This window comes from Microtus ochrogaster, chromosome 4, assembly GCF_000317375.1.
Source record: "Microtus ochrogaster isolate Prairie Vole_2 chromosome 4, MicOch1.0, whole genome shotgun sequence".
Taxonomy (NCBI): domain Eukaryota; kingdom Metazoa; phylum Chordata; class Mammalia; order Rodentia; family Cricetidae; genus Microtus; species Microtus ochrogaster.
The window spans coordinates 76,922,491-76,939,107 of NC_022011.1; the positions used below are offsets into that span (position 1 = coordinate 76,922,491).

At 43.3% G+C, this 16,617-nt stretch overlaps 1 protein-coding gene across 4 annotated transcripts in view; it reads right to left on the reverse strand.

The window, feature by feature from the left end:
- Ttc21b (tetratricopeptide repeat domain 21B) overlaps positions 1–16,617 on the reverse strand; it is a 60,145-nt gene extending 43,528 nt beyond the window's left edge. Inside the window, exons 1-6 of one of the 4 annotated variants that reach the window (XM_013346035.2) lie at positions 16,232–16,615; positions 11,232–11,361; positions 11,025–11,135; positions 6,592–6,758; positions 4,611–4,733; positions 223–380 (exon numbers count right to left, since the gene is read on the reverse strand). In XM_013346035.2, coding sequence (XP_013201489.1) covers positions 223–380; positions 4,611–4,733; positions 6,592–6,758; positions 11,025–11,135; positions 11,232–11,361; positions 16,232–16,258 — 716 coding nt within the window. In that variant the 5' untranslated portion in view covers positions 16,259–16,615. Of the gene's footprint in view, positions 1–222; positions 381–4,610; positions 4,734–6,591; positions 6,759–11,024; positions 11,136–11,231; positions 11,362–16,231 lie in introns of those variants that run through there. The other 3 variants (XM_005346499.3, XM_026778295.1, XM_026778302.1) reach the window with 3 other exon arrangements.

The following is a 16,617-nucleotide window of genomic DNA, read 5'->3' on the forward strand; positions in this document are numbered from 1 at the left end:
AGGCTGGCAGTGAGCACCTCCAGCCCCAATTACATGTTTAAAAGCAGTACAATTTGGAGTGTCTTTGCAATTCTATGCTGCTTGGAATAAAATCATTGCATGTTACTTGAAAAATTAAATTTATGCTGATTATGAAGGTCTTGTAACAGACAGAACACAACCAGATTATTTTCCTCATGCATAACCAGATCAAAGAGGGTGTAACATCATTTCCCACTTGACCTCTGTGCCGTCTCCACAGTCTGATCCCAATCCTGTAATGCCAGTTGCAATTTCATTTTTTTCTCAAAGGCAGGAAGGAAGTTTGGGAAGTTTACAATTATTTGGCTCACGGTCTCCAGGGCTCCGGAATAATTCTGGCGCATTTCAAGGCACAGGACCTAATAGAAGGAGAAAGTTGACATGGAAACTGTGGCCTTGTACACCAGGCCCTCTCGGGCCAGCCTGGGCTAAGGCAGAATACTGCTGCTTTTTTTTTTAGTTTTATCAAAATCATATCTTAAAATATCACAGAAATTAACACATTAGTAATTTTGCTCTACAAAAGATTCTTAACTTGATAACAGGATAAACTTTAAACTAGTATGCAGAAGTACTCAGGAAGCTGAGGCAGGAAGAGAGACTACATTTAGGGTCTCTCTTCTACACACTGAGGCCAGGCTAGCTGCAGATGTGGTACAGAATAAGGCCCTGTCTCAAAACAAAAAAGCAAGCAAGTAAAAAAAAAAAGCTCATTTACAAGTATAAAGAATATTGCCCTTAGAATGGGAAAATTACCTTTGTAGAATAAAGTATCTCTTGGAGGTTTTTTAAAGAGCATATAAAACCAAAGCGATTTTTCATATTTTATTCTGTACTTAGAAATGTTATGTTCAGGTTAGAAAATAAGCGAAACAAAGTTCCAACAGCACCATGAGATCACTTCTCGGGGTTATCTCCAGGCAGAACTGAAAGACGTCACGAAGAGGCACACCCAGGACGGCTATTTGCCCAACTGTTGGTGTATACAGGAAAAATAAAAAACTGCCCACAATGTCCATAAATGAGTCATTAAATTGGAGGTCATATACTTAACAGATGGTAGGTGACCTTAAAAGGACTGCAGAAGTGTGCAATTCATACCCATTTCACAGAGAACACGCCCTGTGCGACAGCTGGCTAGTTTAGCAGTGCTAACTACCCCTCATTCACGTGTTACTGTGCTGCCTGCCTGGGAACATTTTACAGGGTCAGTGCATTGTATGTATTGTCTCTTCCAGAGGAAAATAAGCTATAAATGTAATTAGAGTATTGAAAACGCATGGAGAGGCCTGCAGGACGACTCAGTGGAGGAAGGCATCTGCCACCAACACCTAATGACCTGAGCTCACCGTCCAGAACCACACGGTGGGAGAGGACTGACCCCTGCAAGCTCTTCTATGCATGTGCAAGCGCAAACTCACACACACACAGACACACACACACACAGACACACTAACATAATGGACATTCATAAATCATCATATTTTTCCCTTTTAACTTTTCCTTCTAGATTATCTTTAAGTTTTGCCTCAGTATATCTAAATTAAAAATTAACATTTTTCTCTCATCATTTAATAGAAAAGTGCAATATGTATTTTTATGTGTGTATGTATATATACATATATATACATATTTCCATATAGTTATAGGAAGGTATAGTCACCCAAAAATCCAATATGTCAAAATAAAATATTTAGATTTTCAAATAATTGACAATACTAGAAGAAAAATTAGGATAAATTTTAGTACAAATTTTCTCTTGGAATCTACCTACATAGCTAATACTGAAATAAGAAAGCCCTGTCACAGGAAGCTGATGGTCAACATGTATGCTCTTCCTTAGACCACTCCGTCCCTCAGGAACACAAAGCAGCATCTTCAGCTACTGCTACCTGGAGTATTAATGAGTCCCTTACGCTGACTTAATTGAAAAGTATGAACATAATTACAGTGGATCTCCCAGAGCTTCAATTTCTTGTCTCTTCCAAAACTGACGTTGAAACCTAATTCCCAAAGTAACCGTGTTGGGAGGTAGGGCTGACCAGAGGCAGTCCACCGTGAAAATGTGATGCTGTAAAAGGGGCCGGGGCCGTGGCATCCGCTCTTCTTTGGGGAAGAGAACTTCTCCATTAGGGAAGACTGTCCAAGGTGCCATTCTGTAGGAGGCAGGGCCCTCACCAGACACCACACTTGCTAGCACCTTGATTTCCAGCTCTTTGCATGAGAACTGTAAGGAATGCATTTCTGTTCCTCTTAAAGCACTTGGTTTCTGGCTTCTTTGCTTTAGTCTCTTTCATTTGCAGGGCTCTCAAACAGTTTAACTATGGAGCCTAGACGGACCTTGAACTCATGACTCTCCTCCGAGTTCCTGAGATTTTAATTGAGAGTCATGATGTCTATAATGTTTCATGTGTTTTTGTTGAAGCAGCATAAGACAGACCACACCACGGTAATTCAGAGAAATCATTTAAACCATCATGAGTATTACAGCACGGTAAAAGGTAAAACCCTCTAAAATTCTTCATATTAACACCTAAACTAGCCTAACCCTGGAAGATTACACACTCACTTTCTTTTAAAGAATAGAGGGCAGCAAGATCATTAAGACAACAACCCCAACTCTTGAAAAACTTGCCAACGCCCGGTTCCTACAACAGCACAATGAGGGCGCTCCTGAATCCAATTACCCTTTATACTAGCTGTGCGGGCTGCTAAAAATGTGTACAAGCTTATCCTCGGAAACTGGCTGGAAGACACATGGGGACAGTAGCAAGAAATGAACGCTAGAAATCACCTCTTTCCTTTCTTTAGTGTCAATAATAACGACTTTTGAACATATGTGATTTACACAGTCTCATTACACAGCCTATGCTGATTGGAGTTACAAGATTACAGGAGTTGAACCACCATTCCCAGTATAAATTTATTTATTTATTCTCAATTAAAAAAAAAAAAAGAAAAACACTTAGGAATATATCTCAGCAGCAGAGCACTTGCTTAGCCCTGGGATTGTAAGAGGCCCCAGCACTGCTAAAAGAGAAAACAGCCTTTTCAAGATCGATTTTTAACTGTGTGCTTGTGTTGCCCCTGCATCCTTTGGAGTGGAGCCTCAGCTGGAGACGTGGGTGCTGCAAACAGGACTCACATCCTCAGCAAGAGGTCTTAAGCACTGAGCCATCTTTTCAGCTCCTAAAATGGTACTGAAAAAACTTAATTTTATTATTGTGGTGTTTGAATGCAGGTATGGACCACAGCACATGTGTGGAACCTCAGAGTCAACTCTTTCCTTCTGTACAGTTAAGGCACAGTCTCTCTCCGCCTGTGGACACCAGGGTAGCTAGCCTACGAGCTCCTGAGTGATCCTCCTGTCTCCACCCCACCTCCTCCTGCATTTTGTCAGAGTGCTGGGATTACAGATCTCAGTCACGGCATCCAATCTTGTTTGTGGTTTAAGGGATCAATTTTACACCCTTATGTTTTCATGGAAAGCATTTTTATCCACTACCTTCCAGTATCAATCATTAATTAATTAATTAATTAATTAATTTATGTATGTATTTATTCAGTGTGTGCCTGCAGGTGAGTACAAGGACGCACAGGTGGAGGTCAGATGACAACTTCCAGGGTCTGTCGCATCCTCCCTTTTCACATGTGGGTTCTGGGGATCAAGCTCAGGTTTTTAGGCTCTAGCAAATTCTTTTACCTTCTGAGCCATCTCACTGCAGTCTACCGATCAATTTTGAAAGGTGTTCAGGAGATGTTAGTGGAGACAGATTAAAGGCTGTGACTTAACTCGTCCAGCTCACAGTGATGTTTAAAAATTGACAACTGTTTATCCTCAAAATGCAAACCAAGGTGCAAAGCTGTTCAAGCTTTACACCAGCTACCTTTCCAATACAAACATAGGTCGCCTGTCCTCATCACCCCTGCCCTGGGTCCGTGCCCCTTCTTTCCTTTAGCCTTTAACGTCTCACTCATTCTTCTCTGACCGCCTGGATATCTCGCTGTGTCCTGAAGGTGACTTAAGGTAACTGAAATCTGTCACTTCTTATCTTTAATGTTTTCTACATCATGCTATCAGGGCTGTAGTCTTCATGGTCTATAAGTCTTTGTTCAAAAGCCAAATGCATTGACTACCTCCTTTCCAACGGCAAATTGATGCCTCAGCTCCCATCTCCCACCCGTTTTATTTTTGACTGCAGTTCCCATCTTCTCTCGAGTCATACACTAGGTTTAATGTACACATTTTCCTCCCTGTTCATACCTTTTCCATGTCATGCTTCCTCTCCTGTGACACACACACACACACACACACACACACACACACACACACACACACACACACACTAGATGTAAGGGAAACACTGAGCAGGAGGGAATAAAGAACCAACCACAGACAGAGCACTGATCCAGAACTCAGGCCTTTTAGTAGAGACACCATTCTCTACTCTGCCCTACACAGATGTGAGCTCCTCTAACAGCTGACAGCAGGATCACAAGAATCCTCTTTGGTGACCTAGTGAGTTTGGATTAGATCTCAAGTTGTAAATTTCAAAACACTTGATTCATTCACTTTGATTCCAACTCACCTTACCAAGCAGAGCGAAAATATCATTTCCATCTTGCAATCCCTCCTCAAAATACCTCAGTGCTTTCTTAGCATACGGTTCTTTCCTTCTTGTGATATCAAGCCACGCTTTCAGAATCGGCCCCTGGAAAAGAAAGTTACCACCACCCGAGTCAGTATGACGATCACAAAGTTTGTCAGTGATCACATTCCTGCTGAAACACACCTCCTTCTTGGGGCCTTTGACAGCAAATGGCCACCATGATATCAGCATAGTCATAGCTGCCGTGTGGCTCACTCTGTGAGGATGTGTCGTCTCTCTTCGCATACAGCGCCAATGAGCCGGGGTAAGGAGGATAAATGATGCCTTACTTTGCACATGATAAAGACCTAGAGAAGTGCACAGCTACCTTCACAGCTCTGCAACAGTCTCGTGAGTTAGAAAAGTCCTGGGAAATGAGAACTGAAATCACGGGTATTCCCAATGGATCGGAAGGTCTCTATGACCGCAAAGTAGATAGTTTCCCTTTAAAGTCAAATGGGAAATGGGATTTGTTCTCCTTGTTATGTTTTTAGAGTAACATATATGGCATTTAATAAAGGTCACACTTGCCTCCCTGCACGTTCACTTAGAGCTATGGGTGAGGCTATCAACCCGCGCCCCTCCAACTAAGGAGGCCGCCTACCATGTGACTATGTTCCAAAGCCTATTTCTGAGGGCTCACTGAGCCTTCAGCTGCCTTCCTTTCCTGAAGCTCACTGTCTGGCCTGTTTGGCCAGCACTCGGCACACAGCACATGTGAACACGACATCTCGCTGCCCTCTGCTGTCAGTGTCTCCACTCAACACCTGCTCCTCACGGAAACCAGATCTCACCAGGATCAGCTGACAAATCTTGGTGGGTCTTTAACAATTTTACTTGTTACTCCTCTGGGCAACTCAAAACCTTCGGCCAGAATATAGTCTTTTCTCCAAATTTTAGTTTCTATCTAAATCAGTTCAGCTTATAAACAATTAATTTTCCTGATCTGCACTGTAAACATGTAACGTTCATGACTGAAAGTCTTTAAGGATTTCTTGATGTCTGTCAAATTATCTATAGATACTCGTGCCTAGCAACCGTGATCCTTCTATTTCCCTACAGTTTTACCATTTTCATGTACCCCATGTTCCATCAAATGTAAAGCCCTCAAGGTAAGCAGAAATGGTGTCTTCATCTCTACCTATCATCTCCAACCTGGGGTAACTACTCCCCCTTTCCAGGTTTGCTGGTCAAACTGGTTGGGGCGGGGCTGGGGGCTTGCTTTCTTGGTTTTAGCTGAAATGCTATTTCCCTTCTAAACATCCCCCCCCCCATCACTTAACTTTACAGATGTTACATGATGGGGAAAATGCTTTCTATCACTTAACCTTTCAGATGTTATGTGATTGAGGGAAATATTCATCAAAGTAATGGTTTGTACAAAATAGGTAAGCAATAAATGTCAGCCGTTATCTACATGGGCATCTTAATCACATCTCTGCCAATCACTTCATTCTTCCCAGGAGGCAGGCGAGGCAGGTGTCCTATACTGATTTACCCAAGAAAACAAAGCCTGTGCGCTCTTCCTGTGTGGATTACCAATACTACAATACAGGAGTCGTAGGGCAGACATGTTCAATGAGAGGAAAGGAAGGGGGACAGAAAGGGAACAGAAGAAAACAGGCTACAGATCCACTCTAGAGTTACTAGTACAGAAACAAGAAACCTCAGTCCAACCACATTATTTATGAATATTCCCATATACAGGAAGGCTATTTGTAAGGTAAAGGTAACAAATAAGCTCACGATGCAAGAAATAGGCTACCTTTAAAAGTCCTATTTTGCAATAAAGAATATTAAAAGGAAGTTCTTATTTATTGAGACCAGAGTGGCTATAATAAATAAACAAACAAAGGATACTACTATACAGTAACACAATTTTCTTTCAATATCATTGTTTTAAATTAGGAAAAGCGGTCACCTCATTGCCATCATGTGGCATTTTCGACATTCTGTCAATATATTCTCTTGCCTTATCATGGCGACCAATGTGCCACAAAAATAGGCCTGCGTGATACAAGGCTTTGCGTCCGGCTTCCTTACGTTGCTCCTTCATTTTGGTGTCTAATTCCAGGATAGCTTCTCTATCTGAGGGGGGGAAATAATATTAAATCTAAATTAAAATTCAGATCAAGTGTTTAGGATAGGTTAGATGACTAACCAGGTAGAGAATTGAGTTATTCTCTCAAGGACAGCATTATTAATAATAACAAAATACACACTATAAATGCCATCTAAATACTGAAGGTATGCTGAGTCAGTTAAGAAGAACAAGCAAGTCAGGCTGTGAGGGTGCACACCTTTAATGCTAACACTTGGGAGGCAGAGACGTGATCTCTGTGAGTTCAAGGTTGGCCTGGTCTCCAAAGAGGATTCCAGGTCTGCCAGGACTACATCAAAGAGAATCCTTGCCTTGAAAACAAAATCAATCAAACAAACAAATCCGAAAAGAGAAAAAAAAAAAAAAGAAAAAATATCAAAATGAATCTGAATAATGCCTTATTTAACCCAGTATGTACAAATTAAAAATATAAAGTGGATAAGAGTTACTGAATTTGCTCTTTTTTAAAAAACCAAATCTTTGAAATGGGCTTATTTTATACTCCGAGTACGTTTCAACCAAGGCTAAATTATCTTCAGAGAGAATGTGTCCAGGCCTTTAAACTCACAGTTGAAAGACAGATCCATACATTCAACTTGTTCCATACATAAATTGACTAATCAATCAGGTATCAACTTAAGATTTAAAAAGTAAATTAAAAATCGGGCTGGCAAGATGACTCGGTGTGTAAAAATGCTTACAGCATAAGCTTGGTATCACAAGTTTGATCCCCAGAACCTATGTAAAAGGCCTAGAAGAGACAGCACACATCTATCTCAGAGCTCCTACACTGAGATGGGAGGCACACTGTGTTGGTTAGGTTTATGTCAGTTTGACACTAACTAGAGCGATTTGGGAACTTCAATTGAGAAAACGTCCCTTCAGGATTAGCTTGTGGGCCATTCTGTTGATTAATCATTGATATGGGAGGGCCAAGCTCACTATATATGGTGCCAACCCTGGGCTGGTGGTCCTAGACTCAGTTGGAGCAAGCCATGAGGGGCAAGTCAGCACCGAGCAGGTCCCTCACGCCCGACTCCCACAGCCTCTGCATATTTCCATGCCTCCAGGTTCCTGCTGACTTCCCAGGATAACGGTCCACAAACTGTAAGATGAAATAAACCCTTTTCTCCTGAAGTTGCTTTGCAAATGTTTTATCATAGCAGCAAACCTCTAACTATAATGGAAATTGATATCGGGTCATGAGGTGACTGACCTGACCATGGTGTTTTGGGGAGCACTGTTCAGGGCCTTTGTGACTTTGAGCTGGAAAAAGAACTGAGTGCTCAGAGCTCAGTGTGCTGTTCTCTGGGAACTTAGGAAATAATGCTGAGAACAGCGCAGATGATGGAGGTCTGGTCTGTGAAATGTCAGAGTCCCTCAAAGACTCTAGCATGGCAGTTTGATTTTAAATAAAGAATCTGTGCTTCTGGTCAGCTGGGGCTAAAAAATCAGACATGATTAACAATAGCTAAGCACCAGTGAAGATAAACCTTTGCTTTGGGACAACTAAATGCTGGTTTAGTGTGACCGGGGGAATTCGTGGTGGTTAAGAAGAGAGCAGCATCACTGAAGCAAGGTCTTTCGAGAAGGACATTCCTGGAGTCAGCACACAGACAACTGTGGTCCAGAGGAGGCCACGGTTGTACCTTGTGCTAGCAGCTGAACTTGGTGTAACAGTCTCCCAGGTGGTAATGGTTTTGAAGAGGTGAAGGGGTCATGGAGAGAAGCTGAGACTTGGGGAGGCTACTGGTGAAGGTGTAGCCCAGTTGTAGTCTAGACTCCAACATTTTGGAGATGCCATGGGATAACCACCAAGAACAGCAACACGAGTGGATGAAGGCTGATTAGATAAGGTACAAGTGTTATGAATGGCAGACCAGAGAAGCACAACTGTCTAAGTCCTTTGGAGCCCAGAAGATCATGAGTCATTTCCAGACACTGGACACTCAATTACATACACTGTTGAAGTTGACTGTTCCCTCTTGAAGTAAGAAAGTCATTAACTTGTTTTTTAAGTTCACAGGAATGTACAGTTATGAGACCCCAAATATTTATTTTTTTAAAGTAACTTTAAAATTCTACAGAGAGACACTGGAATTTAACAGAAACTTGGGAATTTTACAGACTTAATATTTTAGACACCTTGAGTATTTTAAAGAGACCCAACTTTTAAAGTGTTTAAAATTTTAAAGACTGAGGAGCTTTAACATGTCATCTTCGAGACAAATGGGCAAGGAACGGTTCTAGATGAACGGCGACACATTTGTGTGTCAGGCTGACAAGGGGTCGATTTTCATGTCAACTTGATCCTAGCTAAAGTCATTTAGAAAGAAAGAAAGAAACTTAATTGAAAAAATTTCCCCACCAGATTGCCCTGTGGGAAAGTCTATGGGAACATTTCTTGATTAATAATTGATGTGGGAGGGTCTAGCCCACTGCGGGTGGTGGTACCCCAAGCCAGGTCTCATGGATGGTAAAAGAAAGCAGGCTGAACAACCCATGAGGAAGAAGCCAATACACAGCACTACTTCATGACCTCTGCATCAATTTCTGGCCCTGAGTGATAGACTACAATCTATAAGGTGAACTAAACGTTTTTCTCTCCAAGTTGCTTTTGGTCACAGTGTTTTCTCACAGCAACAGAAAATTAAGACATGGACAGAGAAAAATCACTTGGAAGCTTGTGGGTCAGATAACCTGGAGTTCCCAGTGTGGCAGAAACATGAAAAACCCTGCCTTAAAAGGTGGAGGAAAGAAAAGTTGAACATGCCATGGTATGCGTAAGCCGGCTCCTCCCATACCCCTTGCCTCACGGATAGACAGACACACATACAAATAATAATATTTAAGTAAATAAAAATTAAATAAAAAATTCTACCACATCTTGGGGAATATTTGATTACACTATGAACCCTGAGTTTTTATTTGTGCTGATTAAATAAAATTAACCTTGGATCAGGAGGCTGAGTTAGCAATTAGTTGACACAGATCATAGAGCATCGGAGGGCATCTGGGAGAGGTAAAGAGACACAGAAAGTAGTAGGGATGGATTTGCAGTAGCATGGCAGAGTGGGAGCATGGGCTTTTGAAGACACCAAGAAGGAGAGAAGGTAAGTTTTTTTGCTAATTAGTCTCTCTGAGCATACAGGTCTTCACCCCAGCCTTGAATTTGGAGTCTTATTTATAAATAGAATGATAGACACTCCGTTAAAGCTACCTTTAGAGGCAGTGACAGAGCCGGTGCCTGTGGGACAAAATTCCTGCCAGGCTGTGACCGAGTGGCCAGGCCACTACTAGAGAAGCAGGCAGCTAGCTGCGGAGCCACAGTTGCTGGCTGAAATAGTAGATTAGGGCACAGCCACTGTGCTAAAGTTGATACAACAGCCACACAATCAGATTATCCACCTTTTATGTGCCAAAGCCACACTTAGTTATGTAGTACAACCGAGTAGTGTCTGTCATTCCCAAGATAGACAACTATATTATACTTTCATTAAAGAACCGTAGAAAACATTGTAATCATTCTAAAGTAACACAAACACCAGGGGTAGTGTCAGGACTAGCTCCCAAACCACCTGGCTCTGAAGCCCAATCCTGAAGCACGTATGTACAGACACCAGTATAACTGTTTCATAACTTTGAAACACACCTGGCACACCCCTAATAGAAAGTGCACACCTGTTTACTTGTCAAGCAATGTTTTATTTTGTTTTTGTAATCTGTGCATGTGTGCTTGGCATGAAAGAGGTATGTGATAGGTTTCTTAAAATAGAAAAAAATGCTTCTAATATTTAAAAACTCATGACATGTAGTTCATTTAATTATTTGAACTATTTACAGTGTTATTGCTACTGGACATATACACATATATTTTTAAGTTACCTGTGGCTTGGATTCTCTTCTCTCTTAGTCATAGGTTATACTACTTACCAGCACAATACAATTAAACTTTAAAGACCAGCTTATGAACAATGTTCCTCCCATAATATAGTCACATGTCCCAACCACTGTGCAGAACAATGTTCCTTCCATAATATAACCAAGTGTCCCAACTACTAACCAGGAAAATTACAATGTTACTTTCCTAATATAGCCATATGTCCCAACTACTACCAAGAATAACATTCCTTCCATAATATAGCCACATATTCCAACTACTACACAGAACAATGTTCCTTCCACAATAAAGCCATTAGTCAAAGTGAATCAGATATAGACAATCCATCCAAACACTGTGCTTAATACTATACCTGGATTGGGGCTCATCTTATGGACATACATTAGTGCAATCAGCGAACACAGTGATACATCTTGTTTATTTTTAATGGCCTCAAATTCCCGAAGGGCTTCTTGAGTTTTACCTGGAAATTAAGATTAGGGTGTGGGAGGAAAAAAGTATTCTTAGTTCAGAGCCAGGATTCAGAGACTGCAAAAACATCTGGTGACTAGTGCAATACCTTCCATCAGGGTCCCGTAGGCATGATAAAACCTGAACACTGGATCACTGCCATACTTCTTCATCCCTTCACTGGCAACAAGCAACACATGGTGATAATATCTCTCTTGACAATAGTAATTAATGAGTGCCTAAAAGGAAATAATGGCTAAAGGTTAATAGTCTGTTATTCTGAAAAATATTCAGAAGCAGATATCAGTCTAAAATCTTAGATAATCCAGAACATTACAATCTCTTCTCCACTCCTAAAATAGCACTACAAACGGACACATAACAGTAAGGACGAGACAGAATGACCGTGGGATTTCTGATGACTCAGGGGTTTTCTTTTTCAATGTGATTTCTTTTTCCCTTTAATAATTTTGTAAAGAATACTGGAGTCAGATTACTTTTATATTTCACCCCCTTGGCTACATTTTCTTAAAGATTTTAGAACAAAAAAGAAAACAGAAAAAAGTAGACCAAGAAAATGAAGAGTCTTGGTCCACTTAGCTGTTCTCAGTGTTTTGCTGTTTCTTATTTGGTTCTGTTTGACACAAACTCGGGTCATCTGGGAAGAGAGAACCTCAGTTGACAAAATGCTTCCATCAGACTGTAGGCAAGTCTCCAGGGGGCATTTTCTTGGTTAATGGCTAATGTGGGAGGGCCCAGCTCACTCTGGGCATGCTGAGCCTGGACAGGGGGTCATGGACTATATATCTGAATGGTTGCTCAGTGAAACTTTGGGAAGAATGAACTGACTTGGTTGTGTTGGAGGAGGTTTGTGTCTGGAGGCTTAGACATTTCAAAAGTCCATGGTAGTCCCTACTTGTATTTGTTCCTATCTCTCTGTGTCTGTCTGTCTTTCTTCCTCCTGCTTATGGATCAGGACAAAAGCTCTCAGTTACTGTCATTTACCTGGTCTTGGACAGATATGGACTCTAACCCTTTGAACTGTAAGCCATCAGATTAAGTATTCTTTATAAGTGTTGTCATGGTCATGGTGTCTCTTCACAGCAATAGAACCTTAACGAAGACAGGACTTGTGTGGCTTACAGTTCAGAGGTTCAGTCCATTATCATCATGGTGGGACATGGCAGCATGCAGCCAGATGTGGTGCTGAAGAAAGAGCTAAGAGCGTTACATGTTGTTTAGCAGGCCACAGGATGTGAATTGGGACACTGGGCATGGCTTGAGCATATATGAGACCTCAAAGCCTACCCCCACAGTGACATGCTTCCTCCAACAAGGCCACACCTACTCCAAAAAAGCCACACCTCCCAGTAGTGTCATTTCCTGAGCTTATGGGGGCCAATTACATTCATACTCCCACAGCACCATCATCTCTGCTTCAGTTCCTGTCTCCAGAGTGCTTCCTTGAGTTGCCACCCTAATAAAACACAATGACCAAAAGCGACTTAGGGAGGATAGAGCATATTTCACCTTATATTTTACAGTGCAGGGAAGTCAGAGGGCTTTGAAGAATCATGACTTACTGGCTTGCCCAGCCTGTTTCTTATAGCACAGAGAACCACCAGCCCCCACAGAGAGACGGGCCCTTTTACAACAATCAATAATCAAGAAAATCCCTTGTAGACTTGACTACAGGCAATCTGATGGAGATGTTTTCTCAACTGAGGTTTCTTATTCTCAGATGACCCTAGCTGTGCCAAGTTGTCAAAGCCAGCAGTGGCCAGTTGGAATTGGTCTAAGGGTTCTTGGAGCTCTCTCTGAGGTTTAGCTGCTGACTTACTCAAAGAGGGAAATCAGACTCTGATGTGGGAGTGTCATATATCAATCTGTTGATTTCATTGGTTAAGCAATAAAAAGAAACTGGTTGGCCTCATAGCTTAAAATATAGGTGGGAGGAGTAAACAGAATAGAATGCTGGGAGGAAGAGGAAGAGACTAACAGCTCTGCTCGCTGGAGCAGAGACGCCATGCTCCCGGCTCCTGGGCGGATGCAGGGATAGCTCTGCTCTCTGAGGCACATGCGATGAAGCTCCAACCCAGGATGGACGTAGGCTAGAATCTTCCCAGTAAGCGCACCTAGCTGTGCTACACAGAAGATTAGAAATGGGCTAAATTAATATGTGAGAATTAGCCTAGAAGAGGCTAGATAGAAATGGGCCAAGCAGTGTTTAAAAGAATACAGTTTGTGTGTTGTTATTTCGGGCATAAGCTAGCAGGCGGCCGGGGTGCTGGGGACGCAGCCCCACCGCTCCTATTACTACAAGACTCTCACATGGCTGTGACTACTAGACTCCTTGACTCCATCAAACAGCGTGGGGGAATCCTGTGCCATTGTCTCTCTGCAGAAGGTCTAGCATGAGTAAGAAATGGACAGGACAGATGTGTGTGCAGACAGTTCTCTCACAGTCTGGATTCTGGAGGCTACATATGTGCCTTTTCTAGATGACAGTCACACAATAGTCTCTAGCACCTCTGCTCTGCTCCCCTCCTGTGCATTATACTCCACACCCCCCTCTCCGCCTTGCTTCTGGGGAGAAGGACACATATGCCATCCCCTAGTTTGCTTTATCACAAGTTCCTTGTGAACTGTCTGGGGTCACAAATGAGCTTTCTCTGTCACAGTATTATACTCCTTGACTTTTACGGAACATTTAAAAGCACCCATCAACTACAATTCTGAGCTGAAGGCAGTACTGGGATGTCAGACAAGTCATGCACTGAAAGGTGCAGACACGGCCTTGAGTCTTGGTCTCTGTTAAACTTTTGCTCATTTACAAAGGGTGTTGAGGTGGGGATGAGGAGTACCTGAAGATGATGTAAGAGTACCAGTCAGCACAAACAGGAGTAAGATCGACCAGACTCTGCTGTCAGGCACACACCCCTCTGCCAACCTGCGCGTTAGACTCCACCACCTGCTACCCAAATCATCAAATGAATGACCACGCCCCCTTCCCATTCATCCAGCACTGCTAAGTGAAACCATCTTCAAGCCTGAATGTTCCTCTGGCTTTCGTATTACTCCCCATACCTATGGCTACTTTTGGGGTTTAAGTTAGACCATTTAGTCCAACAAACTTGAGTTTGATTTTTGAGACAGGATTTCATTACATAGCTCAGGCTGGCTCAAACGTGCTCTCTTCCTGCCTGTGCCCTAAGTGCTGCCAGTTGATAGGGTCTCCATCCTCAGCAGGGTGGCAAGCATTTGCTGACTGTCTACTTTCTAGGCCTAGTCACTAGCTACTCTCTAGCACTACAGACTGAGAAGAGAGTGATTATTCGGTACTGAGAAATGTTAGTAAGAGGGGTCACTGTCCTGAAAAAAAAAAAACATTAAACTTCCTGGTGAAATTGCAATCGGAACACCAGTTGAGAGACACTGCAGTGATTAATGTAGGAAAGCGGCCAGTACATTACAATTAGGAACACAGAATATTGTACCCAGTTGATAAGTGGAGTGACCAGAGCATCTGCTCCTGCGGAGCATTGTAGAGCTGATTCTCCAATTATAAGCCCATTGCTCCTTCCCCTCACACATAGAGCACCATGATGTGCCTGGATGATTCTTGAGAAAGGCCCCGGAGTTTATAAGGCAGAGGAACAGCCCTTAGCCACAAGGAGCTAAGAGTACAGTATCTGGGATGGGTGCAGTGATGCGTGGGGCCAAAAGCCAGCCCTTAATCTACAACAGTGGGCTTGGACACATTTGGCTTCCCACTTGGCTTGGTCCGGCCCGTGAACTAAAAACTGGCTGGAGAGAAGGGGCCAAGAGAAACATTTCATAGACAAATTCGGAGCTCATAAAGATTTATTGGCATAAGGGGATGATCATTCAAGTACATTCACAGCTGGTTCTTAACTGCAGTGTGGATAGACAGAGATCCTGAAATAGGTGCCGCCTGGCATTTTGGAGAGGATGTTTGTTCAAGAACCCCTTCTAGACAGAATATTGGACAGATCGAGGGGGAAGGGAGGCAGGGCCAAAAAAAAAATCTCATTTTTAAGGACATGACTTGTTCCTGTGATGAATGATGAAAAATTGAACAATGGTTTTATCATTTAAGTAGCTTTTTTTTTTTTTTTTTTTTTTTTTTTTTTTTTGCAGAAACTCATTTGGGCAACCTGACGGATAGATTGGAGGTGATGAAAAATGTAAAAGTTGGAGGAAAAACTTGAAAGGCAAGGCAGAAATTTATGAAAAATAAAAAAAAAGCTGACCATGTCAGTCTTCCCTAACCTTCAGAGCTGGCTTTCCTCTGTGCAGGATCAGTAGCTCACATGGCATTCATGCCTTTACCAGCTCCTGGGTTCAGCCCTCATAAACCCAGTGGAAGCTGCAAGACCCGGCATGTTTACAGCAGTATCTTAAGATACTGAGAAATAGTGCGTGTGAGCCACACTGAAGGCCGGCGACCAATGCTTGTTAAATGCACTTGGGATTTTTTTTCCAGCATTAGATTGCAAATGGGTCAGTTTAATGTCCAGGAGTCGGTTCCGCTAGCTGCAACTTCCAGAAGATATCCAGGAAGAAGCGCCCCACAAATACTGAACAAGTCTGAGAACAAACAGGGAAAAACCGTCCTCTGAAAAGGAAAGTTCTTGCACTTACCACACCTCGTCTTTGTTGCATCGTTTCTGAAAAATTTGCTCAATGGATAGATCATTAGAACATTTTCGTATGCTAAATACTCCCCTCTTTTTAAAGTCTGTCTTTAACTGCTTGCACATCTTGTCATGGTCCTTTACAGGCGAATGCAGAGTGGGACTTTAGGATGGCTAAGTCCCTAAAAATCACACCTGGGGACGAAGCAAGCTCCCCCAGTAGAGGTCCAAAGCCAACACAAGCAACAGGCTGGGTGCTGGCCGTTAACGGCGAGGCAGCGGCTGTGCCCGGGCCTAGGGATCATCCTCAGGGGAGTAGGGGTGGGGGCGACATCTTGGCCAAGGCCGCAGGCCCTCACCGTCCGCCGCCGCTGCCCATGCCACCCTGGCCAGGTACCAATCACCTCGCAGTGTCCACTCGCCCAACCCACGCCCCGCGGTACCCGCTCACCTTGAGCCTCTGGGCGTCCATGGTCATCAGCTGCCCGGAGCGTGCCGGGCGATGCCAGCAGCCGGGGTCAGGGGCTCGGACCCTCTGCCCCGGCCCTCAAACCTTAAGGGACAGGGTGGGCAGTGCAAAGGGCGTGGCCAGATCTCCATTGGCTGCCGGCGCGAGGGGGTGGAGCCTGACCACAGGACTGCGAGGGCGGGGCCCCGGGCCAGGCTCGGAGGGAACCCAGAGGGAGGACCGCGAGGGCCACTGAGGTTGGAATCCGCTGGGCACCGAGTGCTGCTGGATGGTGGGGCCGCACAATGGAGGTTCAGCTTGAGACTGCGCCAGGAGGAGGGGGTGGGTGGAGCTAGAGGTATGAGATTAAAGAATGAAGTTGATGAAGC